Genomic DNA, 17,442 nt, shown 5'->3' with positions numbered 1-17,442 from the left:
ATACTGCTCTCCCCTTTTTAAAGCATGTCTAACTTTCTGACATCACAAGATATTTCAGCGTTTTTTCTGTCTCGGGCATGGAATCAACCATTTCTCCCAGAAGCTCTTGTTACTATTACTGGACAATGGAAAATTGCAGATTTGTCCTTGGTGCTGGGATTGAACCAGGACTTTGCACTTACTAAGCACATATTTTACTCTGAGCCATATCCTCAGTCCCCAAGATGGAAAATTTTGAGCCCTATCCCATATCATCTTGATTGTAGTACTTCTAAATGGTCTTCTGTATTGGATAGTGATTCTTTTGGATACTTCCTAAGAAAGTTTTACCCCTGCTATGCTGAAAGACTTTTTTATGTCCATAGCCTTGATGATTTTTAGAAATTTGTCTTATCTTTTACCCCTTGTTTTAAACATGCTTAATTTTGTTTAGTCAGGTACTCAATCTCTGCTTAAATTTCATTCCTTTAAGAAAGATTAACTTTTAAGCTATCGAAAGTCAGCTTTTCCTACCTTCTTTTTTTCTTGACATTTTTCATCGTCTGTCATTCTTTTGCCCATTTTTTGGTTTGTCTATTCGACTAAAATATCAGCTACATGAATGTATTGGTTTGGACTATTCTAGTTTTATCTCTTTTACTAACTTAGTGACTGACCTGTGGTATTACTCAAATGTTGGTTGAATTAATGATTTATTAAAAATATTGATATCTTAATTTATGAAATAGTAATAAATGCACTCTAGATTTTGAATGTATATAGATAGATACTCAGTAACTGTAATGTGCTATTTTAGACACTGTGCCATGTGCTGGGAATACAGAGGTGACTTGAGATGTGATTCTTGTCCTAGGGTGTTTTTTATTTAAACTAAGCCCCTGAGGTGAGGTGGTCTAGTGTAAAAAAAAAAAAAAGCTTATTTTCTAGATTCCCTTTTTTGTTGTTGTTTCTTTCTTTATGACCGTTAAATCACATTTTGAGTGCTATAGTCTTCTGATGTAGTTGCTTATACCTAAAGGTTATGTCTTTTTGCTCCAGTTCCCTGGTTGTATAATTAAGTGCCATTTTAAGCTTTAGATGAATGAAATTTAGCACAGAAATTCAATCACATCACTTACGTTAATTTAAGTGAAAAATACTAATTTATTAAAAGTTGACATAGTGTAGGCCTTCAATCTCTTAACAAACCAATTTATAAACTCTTCCTAATATGTATTGGTTTCCTTTAATAGTAATGAGTTCTCTCGGCTTTTCCCACAAAAAAATCAATAGAAAAAAATATTATGCCAGAGAATCAGGAAACCTGTGTTCAAGTTCTGGCTCTGAAATAACTGTGTTTTATAAGGTTTTGGGGATTTAGTTTGCTTATCTAAGACTTTGGTTTTGTCTGAGTATATTTCCATTTGGAAAGTGCCAAAATACTTTTGAGGAACTTGTTGGGCATTTACTAATATTCTTGTTTCTTGGATGCTTGACTTGAAAGGTTGTGGGGAGAGATGATGTTTAAAAGTATTTTCCCCTGTTGTACTACTTATGATATACTTGGTTTATGGACTTGTCTTTTTTCTTTTTGAAATTTAACGATATGATTTTCTAGTGCTTCTTTTAAAATTTTATTGAAATTTCATTAGTAAGTTAAACCCCCTAAATTTAATGTTATATAATTTATGGTCATAATTGATTTTTGCATAGGCAGTGCAGCAGGTTATTACCAACCTACTAATTGGTCAGATAGAGCTTCGTTCTGAAGATTCTCCAGATATTTTGCCATACTCTCATGAAAGACGAGTAGAAAAGCTTGTTGTTCCCCTTGGTGAAGAACTTGCAGCCATTCAAAAGACATACATCCTGGTAAGCCATTTTGACATACATCAAAGCCCCACAGTTTGGGGTTTTGATGAATGAACTGGTATTATAGTTATTTCAGCTAGCAGAATTGGTTGTGAGATATATAGTATCTCATTTTGTATAATTAACAGTGAGAAATTGTTTGAAATTAATTTTTTTTGGAATGAGCACCATGTTTTATATGTACTAACCAAGTATTATGCTTTATTTTCAAGCTAATGAAATATTTTATTAAACATAATAAAAGTGTTTTTTTTTTTTTTTTTTTAATATTTCCAGGCACAGACATCTGTAGAAGATGTAAGGAATGGATACCATTCCAGTATAAGTATCAAAACTCAACTGAATGAACCCATAAATCCATCTAACACCTTTCAGTAAATACTAATATTCACTGCAGGCCTGAAATTCCTGTAGTATTAGTAAATCTATTTTTTAAAATATTACAAACATGCTCATGATGCATAGGAAGATGGAAAAACTTAAGACTGCACACCATATGTACTCCCAACTTTTCTAAGTTACAACCAGTTGAGAATTACAATATCCAAAGACAAGATTCAAAATAGTGTAGGACTCACTGGTGATTTTCTACTCAAATGAATAGGAAAATTTGCATTTTAATGTCACACTGAAATTTCAGTACTTTTCAATCCAAGGGAAAAAATAAACTGAGATATGGCCATGAGTTATATATATTACAATTTGCCTTGTTATAATACATTTGTGGCGGAATTCAAGCTAATTGTATAACTGTCACAAGAAAAGCATTAGATGCATTTCTGAATTATTCTAATTTAATTTCAAAATCTCAAGATAGCAATAGACCTTGACCTTGTTTAAAAAAAAAATTAGTTTAACACTAAGTTAGCTAAATAACCTTACTGAAAAGTTTAACACAATTGATATAGAAAATGCTTTCCCTCTAATCTCAATCTTATGTAAGTGGAAGAGGTGAGGGGGGGAAAGGTAGATAATTTCTTTAGCAGCATGTATGGCTGAGTCTATCAACTACCTTAAACTAGAATGTTCATTATTGACCCCTTAAAAAGAATTGGGCTAATATCAAGAGTTATACACTTCATAAGCCAAAAGACAATTTTAGGGTTACAGTAAGTAAAATATTTTTGAAATACTTCAAAAACTAATCATTTTTTCATTGTAAGAAAGGAAGGAATAGCAGAAAGTAAAAGACACTTAAACTAAATTCATTTTCAACCCTCTTCAAATAAAATAAATGAAAAATAATGGTTGATTAGCCAAGCTTTGTGTTCTAACCAAATTAGTTAATTACATTGATTTTATTTTATATAATTTTATTATTTTATTTTATTTTATTTTATTTTATTTTATTTTATTTTATTTTATTTTATTTTTGTCGTGCTGGGGATTGAAACCAGGGCCTCGTGCTTGCAAGGCAAGCTACCAACTGAGCTATATCCCCAGCCCTACAGTGATTTTAGATTGCAATAGCTCACAATGACTGGCCAGCTTGACAGTTCTGAATACTTTTGAAACAATATTTTTTTTTATGCAAAGACACTAAAAATGATCTGATCATGCAATGTTCATCTTATGCATTCTAACTCTCTTTGCCATTCTTGTAGCTAAGAATCTTGTTCCAATCAATCTTTGTACGTGTAACTGGCAACTATCCACATAAAGCTTTGAAAGTACTGTCTGACGTTGTTTGATAATTCTCAGTGATGGCAGTCTGGTATTCATTTTCTGCAGCTTCTGTGATCTTTATAAATTATTTTGCTGTCTGCACCTCACTAGACACTGTTAGGTAATCTTGTATGTCTTTGTGACTCAGGTGAACATTACTCAAAAATTATTATCTTCATAATAATGAAACTGAATTTTCAAGATGCCAACCACTTGAGTGGTTGAAGGAGTGATTGTAAACTTCCACTTTGACCTCCAACAACCATTCCAAAAAGTTTTTTTGCTTAGAAGTGATGACTTTCTATGCATGCAATAATGGTTTATTGTCCATCTGTTTTTTTTTTTTTTTACCATAAACAGTGCAGACCCCATTTGGGTAATGTTCTTTTATATAAGTTCGAAAGCAGTTTCTACTGAAGTTCTCCATGATTCAATCACATTTTCTGCTTCGTAAGGTCTTGGATCAGTTTCTTCCTCTCTTAGGTGATCAAATTTGAAACAGATTCTCTTTTGGGGATCCAAAAACTTTCCATTTCCCAAGTTGCCATGTTCTGTTATTAATACGGGATCTTTGTAACCTTCATTTGGAAATCTCTTCTTTCCTTCAGTATGCTGTAAGCTTATTCTTGTCTCAGGACCTTTGGTCTGCTATTTCTTTTTTGGAATGCTCTGTCCTGAAAACCTTACAAGGTAGACATACCTCATCCATTCACATGTCAATTCAAATATTTTGTACTCATAGACTGTGGAACATTATTGTGTTTTAGAGTCTTAAGAGCATGTATCATTATCAAAATTACTTACTTTAATTTTTTACTTTTTTTTTTCCTTTTTAGTAAGGGGGATCCAGTACCTAGGACTTTGAGTATGCCAGGCAAGCACTCTACCACTGAACTATATCTCCAAACCTATCTCTGTTTACTTCTTTATCTTTTGCTTCCTTCCACTGGAATGTAAACTACATCAGAGCAGCAACTTTTTTCTTTTATACCGGGGATTTAACCTAGTGGTGCTTTACCACTGAGCTACACCTACAGTCCTTTGTATTTTTAATTTTGAGACAAGGTCTCACTAACTTTCTGAGGATGACCTTGAAGTTATGATCCTCCTGCTTTGGCTAAATCACTGGGATTACAGGATTTGCCTGGCAGCAAATTTGTCTTAACCACAATATCCCCAACATTTATAACAATGCTTGCTATGTAATAAATGCTCAATAATTTTTTTTTTTTTTTTGCGGTGCTGGAGATCGAACCCAGCACTCTACCGACTGAGCTATCTCCCCAGCCCACAATAAATATTTTGGAAAGACTAAATCAATGAATGAAACTAAATATACTCAAGACATTTTAGTTCAGTAGGCTACAAATATTTTCTGAAGGATTATGTGGTATACTTTGTTCTAGGCATTGATGATACAGTAGTGGAGAAACCCAAGGCCTTCCTTTCGTGGTACTTACAGTGTATGTAGGTTGACAACAGGGAGATGAGTTAATAAATAAATAAATATGTTATTAAAATGTAGCTGACAAAGTAATTCCTTGTGCTGACTTATATGGATATTATAAGGTTGCATGTCAGGTACTTCTAAATTTTGTTATTTTTTTTATCTTTGCTAGATTTATTTAATTCATTTAAAGACAAACTTTATTAAACATATACTTGATATTTTGATATATGATGAAATGATTATATTTGAAAAAGGACTTTAAAATAAGCTTAAAGTAAATTTTTTTTTTTTTTTTTTTTTTTTTTTTACTTTACAGATTTTGGAAGCATTTGCCAGTTCTTTGATTCAGAAGAATGTTCTGATGAGAAGGGATATCCCCAATCTAACAAAATACCAGATAATTCTGGCAAGAGATCAATTTAGGAAAAATCCATCTCCAAATATTGTGGTAGGTATTTTAAAATAAGTTTTGATGATTAATTTTTTGCTCAGAGCCAGAATAAAATGTAAATGATGATTTTTAATCATAGAATAGCTCATTAATGACTTAGATATGATTTATATAGTTTATAAAAGTATGAAAAAGTTTAACAAACATAATTTAATGATTTGAATTAAGATAAGTTTATCTTTTAACTTTTTTTTTCTTTTTTTTTTTTTTTTGTGGTGCTGGGGATTAAACCAGGGCCTTGTGCTTGCAAGGCAAGTACTCTACCAACTGAGCTATATCCCCAGCCCATCTTTTAACTTTTAATAAAAAATTGTTCTTTAAGGCCATTTCTATTTTGTAAAGTCATACATCCCTGAGAGGATATATTCTTACTAAACTTGAGACTCTGAGCATTTAGTGTTACTCTTAATACTAGAAGTTGGAGGAAGGATCATAGCAAGCTTTTTTCTAATTTTCATAGGGAAAAAAGTAGATGAATAGAAAAATATCCATTGAGCTAGGTCAGAAGAGAGCCTCAAGCACAAAAAGGCAATGAGTCATTCTTGAACTGGGAGGTGATTCTTTAGAACAGAGCCAATTAAAAGAATGCAGTGATGTGCACCTGTAATTCCAGCAACCTGGGAGACTGAGGCAGGAGGATCACAAGTTTGAGGCAAGCTTGGGCAACTTCTTAGTAGCAAGACCCTCATCAGCAACTTAGGAAGACCCTGTTGTAAAGTCAAAAATTAAAAAATTGTCCTGGGTTCAAACCCCTGTATCAAAAAATAAAGGATCCTTTTCTGTGAAATTTTAGTGTGTTATACAAAACTTGAATAAAAAGATTTTAATTTCTCATAGGAGCTAAAAGTTCATTGAAATTTTATATAACGCTTTCACACCTGTTGAACTTGATCTTATTGGTAAGGGTTTGTATTTTATAGAAAGGCGAATTTACTTTTTTAGATTAATTAGGGTGCCATTTTAAGCTTTATTGGTCTCCAGGAAAAATTTAAAATGACTCACTAATGTTAATGTTAAATGCTTCTAAAAATGTAAGGTAGAACACAGTCTTCATCTTGAATAAAGTAAAATAACTAAAATATATATTTATATTTATTTTAATATATATTAAAATATATAATATATAATAAGTAATATATAATATATATTTATATAATATATAAATATATAAGTAATATATAATATATATATAAATAATATATAATACATATTAAAATATATATTTTTAATATATATTTATATTTATAAGATATATTTATAAATATATCTTAGTGGTCTTCTTTTTAAAACTATCTTATGTGAATACACCTGCTACACATACCTGTGAAAGGAATGTGTACTACGTTTTCCCACAAGGGTAACTACTGATTGAAGTACAAGACCTCTGGACCAATTTCCTGGTTTTAAGTGCTAACTCTACTACTTACTAACTTTTTGAGCTTTTCTTATATTAAAAAAAAAAAAAAAAAATAGAAAAAACACAAATCTGTGGACTACTACTAATAATTCACCTGTAAAGATAAACAATATATGATAAATGTTTCTCTTTTTTTCTTTAAGATGTAAAGTTTTCATTTGATTTAAAGAAAAAAAATAAGGGGGCAGGTTTTATATGGAAACTTCAGACTTCATGTGGAAAGTGTACCTTTCTATACCATGCTCTTAAATAGAACCAGTAAATGTTAGTATAGAAGGGAATAGTTATTATGATAATTTAAATTATATTATAAATGATACACTGAATATTGGCTTGATAACTTAGGCATAGAGGATGTGTCTTCATTTATTTGGTTAAATGTAATATATGCTTATTTTTCTAGGGAATACAACAAGGAATAATTGAGGGAGAGTTTGCCATTTGTATTAGTTTGTATCATGGTTATGAATTATTGCAGCAAATGGGAATGAGATCATTATATTTCTTCCTTTGTGGAATTATGGATGGGACAAAAGGTAAATCATATGAAATTATTTAAAGAAATAATGTATATGTCATTTTGGTTAAAGACATTGACCAGTTTTAATGTCTTAAAAATGCTTTATTTTTAAAAACAATGGACTAGTGATATAATAAATGGCTGTATTTGTTTTTGATAAATTACTGAAAAGGGAGCATATTTTATTAATACATATGTGAATGTGGAATTGGAAAAAGTTTCCGACTTTCATATTTAAATTTGATAAGTTCATTGTTTTTAAATTTGCATTCATTGTTGAAGTTGAAAATTTTTAATAAATAATAGATCTGACTAGGTTTGCAATTAAGTTTATTTGTAAAACTTTTTCTTAATTTTTTAAGGAATGACACGGGCAAAAAATGAGCTTAGTCGAAATGAGGACTTCATGAAACTCTATAATCACCTAGAGAGCATATTTGCACATACAAGTGATACTTCAGGAAGTGATGTTTCTGCTATCCAAAAAGGTCTGATTTAAAAAATAAAATTTGTAAGTATATATTGGTTTGCCAGGCGTGGTGGTACATGCCTGTAGTTCCAGCTACTTGGGAAGCTGAGGCATGAGAATTGCATAAGCCCAGGAGTGGAGGACAGCCTAGGTAACATAGTAAGACTCCCATCTCAAAATAAATAATTAGCTAATAAAAAATAAGATTTTATGTGTGTGTGTATATATATATATATATATATATATATACACATACATATGTATATATTTAAGATTAATTTTGAAATTTTGCTCCATTGATGCTCACCTCTTTTTATGTAACAACAGGTTTAAAGATTTTATTCTTTAAGTGTTAGAATTAATACATATTCAAAAACATATATAATAGATATTAGTGGTTACTAATAATGAAAATTCTTAGAACTACCAAAAACTGATTTAGAGTTTGAATATGTACTTTTCCCCCTTTTTCTATTTGAATTCTCTCTCAGAATGAAACTTTCATAAAAATTCCAATTTTTTTTTCTTTTATGCTTATGTGCTATGTGGATGCTACTTACTGTTTAAATAAAAAGGGATGGGGTATGTAGCTCAGCAGTAGAGCACTTAGGTAGCATGCTTGATGCTCTGAGTTCAATCCTTGGTACCATTAAAAAAAATAATAAATTTTAGCATAAGTAATTTGAAGAGGATACGTTAATATACATTAATATAATTAATATAATATGGAAAAATACTAAAACAATGATTTTTTTTTCCACAGGAGATAAAGAGTTTTTCTATAGTCATCCAAAGTTAAAGAAATTAGAAGAAGTCGTAGTTGATCACTTCCGGTCGTGGAATGGTAGGTAATAATTTATAGTCCAAGGTGAGTTTTGAAAGACTAAAACTTAACTCATTAGCTCATACTAGCATTTCTTATGAAGAAGGTGGATATTTAATTATTCTGGATAGTGAATATTTTTAAAAAGCTCTGAGGAAGTTTGGAAGAGTAGGAGCAAGGGAAATGGTGAGAATGTTAAGAATTAATTATATGAAAAAAATTCAGTTTGGGGCAACATAGGGAAAGAAGGCAATACAACTTTTTATAATATAGTGGCAGGGAAATGTGAAGTAGGAAAGGAGAGAGAGAGTTGTAGAGGAGTGTTATTTTATAGGGAAACTAGAGAAGACCTGTCTCTAGAGTGATAGTGGAGCAAGCCTTATTAATTTCTAGGGGAGGATCATTCCAGGCAGAAAGTATAGCAGATTCAAAGACCTTGAGGCAATAGAGTGCTTGGTATGATGATTAAGGACCAGTAAGCAGACCAGTCTGGCTAGAGTGGTATGAATGAGGATAAGAGTGGTATAGGTAAGAGGTAGCCAGAGGCCAGATCATGCTTGGCTGGTAGGCTAAGTCAAAACCTGAGTTTTTAATCTATGGATGTTTGTACTTTTGAAACCATCATTAGCAGTAAAGAACAACAGAGGTAAATATGTGAGGTAGCACATATGTTTATTAGCTTGATTTAACCATTCCACAATGTATGTATATAAAAAAATGTTGTATATCATAAATGTATTTTCATTTGTTAATTAAAAAATACAAGAACAACAGAGAGGAAAGAGCAAACATGTTAAGATGGTTCTGAGTCATCTAAGTGGAAATGTCAAGTAAGCACTGGACAAGTAAATCTGGATTTTGGAAGAATGTTCTGGGCTGTTTTTATGTATTTTCATATATGTGAATAAATTTTGGAGTCATCAGCATAAAGATAATATTTAAAGTTTCAGGAATGGATGTGATCACCAGGAAGATAGTTTGGAGACAGAAGAGGGTGCAGAATGGTGTCCTGAAGAATAACAGCATGTAGAGTTCAGAGAAAAAAAACTACCAAGGATCTTGAGGAAGAAACCAAGTGAAGTATGAGAGAAGCTGAGGGAAGAGTCTATATGAGTAGGAAAGAGTGAACAATGTTCAATTTTGTTGAGAAATGTGGTAAAATGAACCAAAAAGTATCCATTGAATTTGGCAATATGGAAGTCGCAGATGCTTTGCTACAGGGAGTTTCATTGAAATGAGGGTAGAAGGCAAGCTTCAGCAAGTCAGAGATTGGCTTTGCAGTGAAAGTAGCAATTTTTCAGGAGTTAGTCATACATAAAGTCTTGATACTGACAATTCAAAGGTGGTTTGTCTAGAATAATTTTTCTTGTTACAGTTGTTTCCTTCAAGTCCTACTTTTTGCTTATTGTGTTTATTGCTTGTTTGGATTGTGAACTTGCTTATTGCTTAATGTACTATAATTTATATGTGTTAAATGAGTCCCTAGGGTTGTAGTGAATATTAAATGAGTTAATATAAAATATGCTTAGTGTAGTCCTTGGCATTTTTTTATGATATAAATCATAAAAAAGAAGAGAAGGATTGTAAATATCCTAACCAAGTTTATAAACAAAAGAAATAATAATAATCAAGCTGGGTGTGGTGGTGCACACCTACAATCCTAGCAATTTAGGAGCCTGAGGCAGGAGGATCACAAGTTCGAGTTCAGCCTGGGCAATTTAGTGATGCCCTAAGCAACTTAATGAGATCCTGTTTCAAAATAAAAATAGAAAGGGATGGGGATGCAGCTCAATGTTAAAGTGCCCCTGGGTTCAATCCCCAGCCCCTGCCCCTTGTTATCCTTTATCAGATAAAGAAATAATAACCAAAACTTCTATTCCAGTTGTAATTATTGATAAATTATTTTATGTGCAAAACTGTTTTCCACTTCCTATTAATCATTAATCCTTTTTAGATAAGAAGAAACTAAACCTTGAAGAAATTTAATACCTATTATGTTTATTTAATACCTATCATGTTTAGTAGAGTCACCCAGAAAGAAAGTGGCTCAGTCACAAAAATCGTGTTCTCATTAGCTCGTTTACTGCCTCCCAAGCATAGAGACGTTGGTAACAGCTTTGGAATTGACTGTAGAGTGTATTCTGCATTTATGTTTGGAGAATTGCAAGTATAGCAGATTTGGGGATGCATGGCCTGTATTAAAATAGTGTCATCAGTAAACAGAAGGAAAAGATTTATGAAATTAGTGGGAGCCCTTTATGCATGAATTGAAGGACTGGTCAAAAGTGATTCAGGTAATTCTTATGTTTAGGACTTTATGACAGCCAATGAGAAATAGGGAGCCAACATTATTAAAAATTACTAGAAAATGTAGTAAAAAATAGTTTAAAATATCTTTAAATATTTTTGAAAAGAATTATTGTTTATTAGTATATAACTTCAAACTTGTCTTGACTAGTTCTTGTCTAAATGTTTTTCAAAAATTTTATTTGAAATATTTTCTGTTATATAGCTCAAAACATCTCTGAAAAGAAATGTGGTGAGACCAGAGTTATGATCTTCTCTTCATTTCGAGATAGTGTGCAAGAAATTGCAGAAATGTTTTTACAGCATCAACCAATTATTAGGGTAATGACTTTTGTTGGCCATGCTTCCGGGAAAAGCATGAAAGGTTTTACCCAAAAGGAGCAACTGCAGGTAATTATTTTTGGAGGTAATGAAATAAAACTAAAGTTGATTACCTTTGTATTTAAGGTTATTTTTGGTTTAACTCACTGGTCATTTGTCTACTTAAAATAATTTTATAGTAAGTAGTAGTAGTAGTGTTTTAGTGGTTTTGAAAGTTTTATTTTTAAGTAACATAAAGTATAATAGTTAAGCAGAAAGGCTGTGGGTCTATACAATCTAGGTTGGCATTCTACCACTTAAGTTTCTTATTTATAAATGTACTTCATAGCTTTGTTGTATTAAATGAGATCTTATTGTAGAGTTCATAGTAAATGTTTTCTATTTAAGTCACTTTAATAATTTCTTCTAAACCTATACTGAGCATATCTCTTTTTTCAGTTATTTAAAAATCTTATTTTAAAAGTATGGTTAGAGGAAACCATAATGGTTTTTCAGATAGCCTAATGCTCTGAATAAGAGGTCATAAATTTTAGAAGTACTGTGAGATTTGAGGGGAATTTTAGACTATTGATTTTTATAAATTCTACAGATTTTTGCAGACTAGCTATCTATAGGTCCATACATCAATAGTTACTTACAAATAGTTGTCTCTTTAATGTTCAGTTCATTTTGACAGCTCCTTTCTTGATTATTGACAGTAGTAGTTGTGGAATTCCAGTCTTATTTTAAATACTGTTAGACTTGTCACCACTGTACTTTCAAGAAACCATTTAATCTGACTGAATATGGTGTGGAAACTTCCTGAGTCTGATCATAACAACACCTTTACCTGTTGTGACATAAGATTATAAGTAATTTAAAGGGTTTAGACTTCTAGTGAGTGATTATTCCTAGTCTTAACAGTTACATATAAATGAAAAATATGTCTAATATGAGATAATTGTATTTATGTGGGTTTGTGCCTGTGACTTCTATTTTGTACCATTGATCTACATGTCTATTTTGGTGCCAATACCATGCCCTTTTTGTTACTGCAGCTCTGTAGAATAGTTTAAATCTGGTATTGTTCTTCCTGCTTCACTCTTCTTGTTAAGGATTGCTTTGGCTATTTTGAGTCTCTTATTTTTCCAAATGAATTTCATGATTGCTTTTTCTATTCTATGAAGACGGTCATTGGGATTTTAATAGGAATTGCATTAAACCTGTATAACACCTTGGGTAATATGACCATTTTGACAGTATTAATTCTGCCTGTCTTTGAGCATGGAGATTTCTCCATCTTCAGAGATCTTCAGTTTCTTTCTTTAATGTTCTGTAGAGGTCTTTCACCTCTTTTGTTAGATTGATTCCCAAGTATTTTATTTTATTTTTTTGAGGTTATTGTGAATGGGGTAATTTTCCTAATTTCTCTTGCAGTGGATTTGTCACTTATGTATAGAAATGCATTTGATTTCTGGGTATTGATTTTATATCCTGCTACTTTGCTGTATTCATTATGAGTTCTAGATTTCTGGTGGAATTTTTTGGATCCTCTAAATATAGAATCTTGTGATCGGCAGATAGTGATAGTTTGATTTCTTCTTTTCCTATTCATATTCCTTTAATTTCTTTCATCTGTCTGATTGCTCTGGCTAGAGTTTCAAGGATGATGTTGAATAGAAGTGGTGAAGGAGAGCATCCCCGTCTTGTTCCAGTTCTCAGAGGGAATGCTTTCAATTTTTTGCCATTTAGAATGATGTCGGTCATGGGCTTAGCATTGATAGCTTTTACAGTGTTGAAGTATGTTCTTACTATCCCTAGTTTTTCTCGGGTTTTAAACATGAAGAGGTTCTGTATTTTGTCAGATGCTTTCTCTGCATCTATTGAGATAATCATATGACTCTTGGCTTTAAGTCTATTGATGTGATGTATTGTTTATTGATTTTCATATGTTGAACCAATTTTGCATCCCAGGGATGAACCTCACTTGATCATGGTGCCTTCTTTTTGTTAGATTTTTGTATGTGATTTGCAGAATTTTATTGAGAATTTTTGTGTCTAAGTTCATGAGGGGTGTTGTCCTGAGTATTGAGGGATGTTGTTTTGAAGTTTTCTTTCCTTGATGTGTCTTTGTCTGGTTTTGGTATCAGGGTGATACTAGCCTCATAGAATGAGTTTGGAAGGGTTCCCTCCTTTTGTATTTCATGGAATAATTTGAGCTGTATTGATGTTAATTCTTCTTTGAAGGTCTTGTAGAACTTGGCTGAGAATTTATCTGGTCCTGGGCTTTTGCTTTGGTTGATAGACTTTTGATGGTGTCTTCTATTTCATTGCTTGAAATTGATCTGTTTAAATTGTGTATGTCCTCCTGCATCAGTTTGGGTAGATCATATGTCTCCAGAAATTTGTTGATATCTTCAAGTTTTTCTCTTTTTTCGGCGTATAAATTTTCAAAATAGTTTCTAATTATCTTCTGTGTTTCAGTAATATCTGTTGTGCTATTTCCCTTTTCATCATGAATTTTAGTAATTTGAATTTTCTGTCTCTTTGTTAGTGTGGCTAAAGGTTTTATTGATTTTTTTTTTCAAAGAACCAACTTTTTGTTTTGTCAATTTTTTGAGTTTTTTTTTGTTTGTTTGTTTCATTTTCATTGACTTCAGCTCTGATTTTCATTATTTCCTGTCTTCTTCTGCCTTTGATGTTGATTTGTTCTTTTTCTAGGGATTTGAGATGTAATTTATTTGTCAACTTTTTATTCTTTCAATGTATGAGCTCAGTGCAATGAACTTTCCTCTTAACACTGCCTTCATAGTGTCCGAGATTTTGATATGTTGTATTGGTGTTCTCATTTACCTCTAAATATTTTTTATTTCCTCCTTGATTTCTTCTTTCATCCATTCATCATTCAGTAGCGTGCTAATCTCCAGGTGTTGGAGTAGCTTCTATTTTTAATTTTATCGTTGATTTCTTGTTTCATTCCGTTATGATCTAATAGAATGTAGGGTAGTATTTCTGTTTTTTTGTACTTGCTGAGATTTACTTTATGGCATAACATATGGTCTATTTTAGAGAAGGATCCATGTACTACTGCTGAGAAGAAAGTGTACTCACTGGATAATGGATAAAATACTGTATATATGTCTGTTAAGTCTAAATCATTGAGTGTATCCTTTTTAAAAAAATTTTTGCAAACTGCATTTTGATTCATTGTATACAAATGGGGTATATCATTTCATTTCTATGGTTGTGCGTGATGTAGATTCATACCATTTGTGTAATCATACATGTACATAGGGTAATGATGTCTGTCTCATTCCACCATTTTTCATACCCCTCCTCTCATTTCTTCTACGTAATCTAAAATTCCTCCATTCTTCTCTCACCCCCCAACTCCCACCCCTATTATATATCATCATCCACTTATCAGGGAAAACATTCGACCTTTGGTTTTTTGGATTGGCTTATTTCACTTAGCATGATATTCTCCAGTTCCATCCATTTCTCGGCAAATGCCATAATATTATTATTCCTTATGGCTGAATTATATTCCATTGTATATATATACCACACTTCAGATAGAGCACTAATCTCCAAAATCTATAAAGAACTTACAAAACTTTACATCAAAAATCAAAGAACCCAATCAATAAATGGACCAAGGAACTGGACAGAAGCTTTACAGAAGAATATATATAGGCAATTAATAAATGTATGAAAAAGTGTTCAACATCTCTAGTAATTAGAGAAATGCAAATTAAAACAACTCTAAGATTTCATCTTACTCCAATTAGAATGACTATTATGAAGAACACAATAATAGATGTTGGCCTGAATGTGGGGAAAAAGGCACACTTTTACATTGCTGGTGGAGTTGCAAATTGGTGCAGCCATTCTGGAAAGCAGTGTGGAGAATCCTCAGAAAACTTGGAATGGACCCACCTTTTAACCCAGTTATCCTACTCCTTGGTTTATACCCAAAGGACTTAAAATTAGCATACTACAGTAATGTAGCCACATCGATGTATCATTTAATTCTATAGTTTCTTTGTTTAGTTTTTGTTTTGGAAGATCTATCCAGTAGTGAGAGAGGTGTGATAAAGTCACCCAGTATTATTATGTGTGGTCTGTGTGATTCTTGAAATTGAGAAGGGTTTGTGTGTCGTATGTAGATGCTGCATTATTTGGCGCATAAATATTTATGATTTTTATGTATTTTTGATGTAGGATTCCCTTAAGCAGTATGAAATGTCCTTCTTTATTCTTTCTGACTAATTTTGATTTGAAGTCCACTTTGTCTGATATGAGGATGGAAACCTTGGCTTGTTTACGCAGTCCATGTGAGTAATATATTTTTTCCCAACCTTTCACCTTCAGTCTGTGGATGTCTTTTCCTAGGAGGTGAGTCTCTTGAAGGTAGTATATTGTTGGGTCCTTTTTTTATATCCAATCTGCCAGTCTATGTCTTTTGAATGATGAGTTTAGGCCGTTAACATTCAGGGCTATTATTGAGATATGATTTGTATTCCTGGTCATTTGGAGACTAGGGGACCCACTGAGAGTGAGGGTCTACGATGTCTACTCCAGTTCAGACACCAAAGACCAGGCTCTGAAGGCACAGATCTAATTTTACTTAGGGTTGTACAGATCATATATAGGCACATTATCCAATCAGGTTAGCATGTTCGTTAAAGCATAACAGAATCGGCCTTTAGGTAAGCTATATGTCGAGATAATGTAAACAAACCAATATGCCTAATTCTGCCCAGCAACAGGTCTGAGACGAAGGACTGGGGGGATGGTAAGCTCCAGCACACAGCATGAGGCAAGGCAGCGCAGGCGAGCTCACATCACAGCTTTCTGTGATGCATGTCAGAACGAGGCCTCCCCTCAGCTCATAGTTCAGCCTCATCAACTGCGAAGACCTTCATTCCATGGGGAGTCTTTACCATGACCTCAGTTTCTCTGTCCAGACTGTTTGGCTTACTTAGACCATGGTGTCAGTGACTGCTATCAGATAAGCTTAAGGAATGTTCCCTACAATTTTGGTTTATTTTTGGCTTTTAACTTGACTTAGTTTCTCCTTTGATTAACCTTTTCTTTAGTGCAGTTCCTCCCTTTGCTGGTTTTCTTTCTTTTTTTTTTTCTTTTTTTCATTTCTTCCTCATGTAATATTTTGCTGAGAATGTTCTGTAGTGCAGGCTTTCTGTTTGTAAATTTTTTAAACTTTTGTTTATCATGGAAGGTTTTTGTTTCATCTTCAAATCTGAAGCTTCATTTTGTTGGATATAAAATTCTCTCTTGGCATCCATTTTCTTTCAGAGCTTTATATATGTTATTCCCGGACTCATGGCAATGAGGGTCTGGGCTGAGAAATCGGCTGAGATCTGAATTGGTTTCCCCCTATATGTAATTTGATTTTTTTTCTCTCACAGCCTTTAAAATTCTATCCTTATTCTGTATGTTAATCATTCTCATTATAATGTGCCTTGGTGTGAGTCTGCTGTAATTTTGTACATTTGGGGTTCTGTAAGCCTCTTGTAGTTAATTTTCCATTTCATTCTTTGGATTTGGGGAGTTTTCTGATGTTATGTCCTTGAAAAGAAGGTGCATCCCTTTGGTTTGTATCTCCACGCCTTTTTTTTTTTTTTTTTTTTTTTTATTGTAAACAAATGGGATACATGTTGTTTCTGTTTGTACATGGCGTAAAGGCATACCATTTGTGTAATCATAAATTTACATAGAGTAATGTTGTTTGATTCATTCTGTTATTTTTTCCCTTCCCCCCACTCCTCCCACCCCTCTTTACCCTCTATACAGTACTTCCTTCCTCCATACTTGCCCCCCTCCCTAACCCTAACTAAACCCTAACACTAACCCTTCCCTCCCCCCCATTATGTGTCATCCTCCACTTATTAGCGATATCATTCGTCCTTTGGCTTTTTGAGATTGGCTTATCTCACTTAGCATGATATTCTCCAATTTCATCCATTTGCCTGCAAATGCCATAATTTTATCATTCTTTATGGCTGAGTAATATTCCATTGTACATATATACCACAGTTTCTTTATCCACTCATCAATTGAAGGGCATCTAGGTTGGTTCCACAGTCTGGCTATTGTGAATTGAGCAGCTATGAACATTGATGTGGCTGTATCTCTGTAGTATGCTGATTTTAAGTCCTTTGGGTA

General features: G+C 32.7%; 1 protein-coding gene and 1 pseudogene across 3 annotated transcripts in view; one reads left to right on the top strand and one right to left on the bottom strand.

The window, feature by feature from the left end:
• FANCM (FA complementation group M) overlaps positions 1 to 17,442 on the top strand; it is a 65,893-nt gene that overhangs the window by 5,243 nt on the left and 43,208 nt on the right. For both annotated transcript variants that reach the window (XM_079126019.1, XM_079126018.1), the window contains exons 4-9: positions 1,693 to 1,851; positions 5,283 to 5,414; positions 7,238 to 7,370; positions 7,717 to 7,842; positions 8,587 to 8,667; positions 11,159 to 11,343. In XM_079126019.1, coding sequence (XP_078982145.1) covers positions 1,693 to 1,851; positions 5,283 to 5,414; positions 7,238 to 7,370; positions 7,717 to 7,842; positions 8,587 to 8,667; positions 11,159 to 11,343 — 816 coding nt within the window. The remainder of the gene's footprint in view (positions 1 to 1,692; positions 1,852 to 5,282; positions 5,415 to 7,237; positions 7,371 to 7,716; positions 7,843 to 8,586; positions 8,668 to 11,158; positions 11,344 to 17,442) is intronic.
• LOC306653630 (F-actin-capping protein subunit alpha-2-like) lies at positions 3,337 to 4,225 on the bottom strand (annotated as a pseudogene). The gene is made up of 2 exons: positions 4,217 to 4,225; positions 3,337 to 4,128 (listed from the first exon to the last, which is right to left on the bottom strand). The product of its transcript is annotated as an F-actin-capping protein subunit alpha-2-like (transcript).

This window comes from Sciurus vulgaris (genome assembly GCF_902686455.1).
Source record: "Sciurus vulgaris genome assembly, chromosome: 2".
Lineage (NCBI taxonomy): Eukaryota > Metazoa > Chordata > Mammalia > Rodentia > Sciuridae > Sciurus > Sciurus vulgaris.
This window is presented reverse-complemented; position numbering and strand designations above follow the sequence as displayed.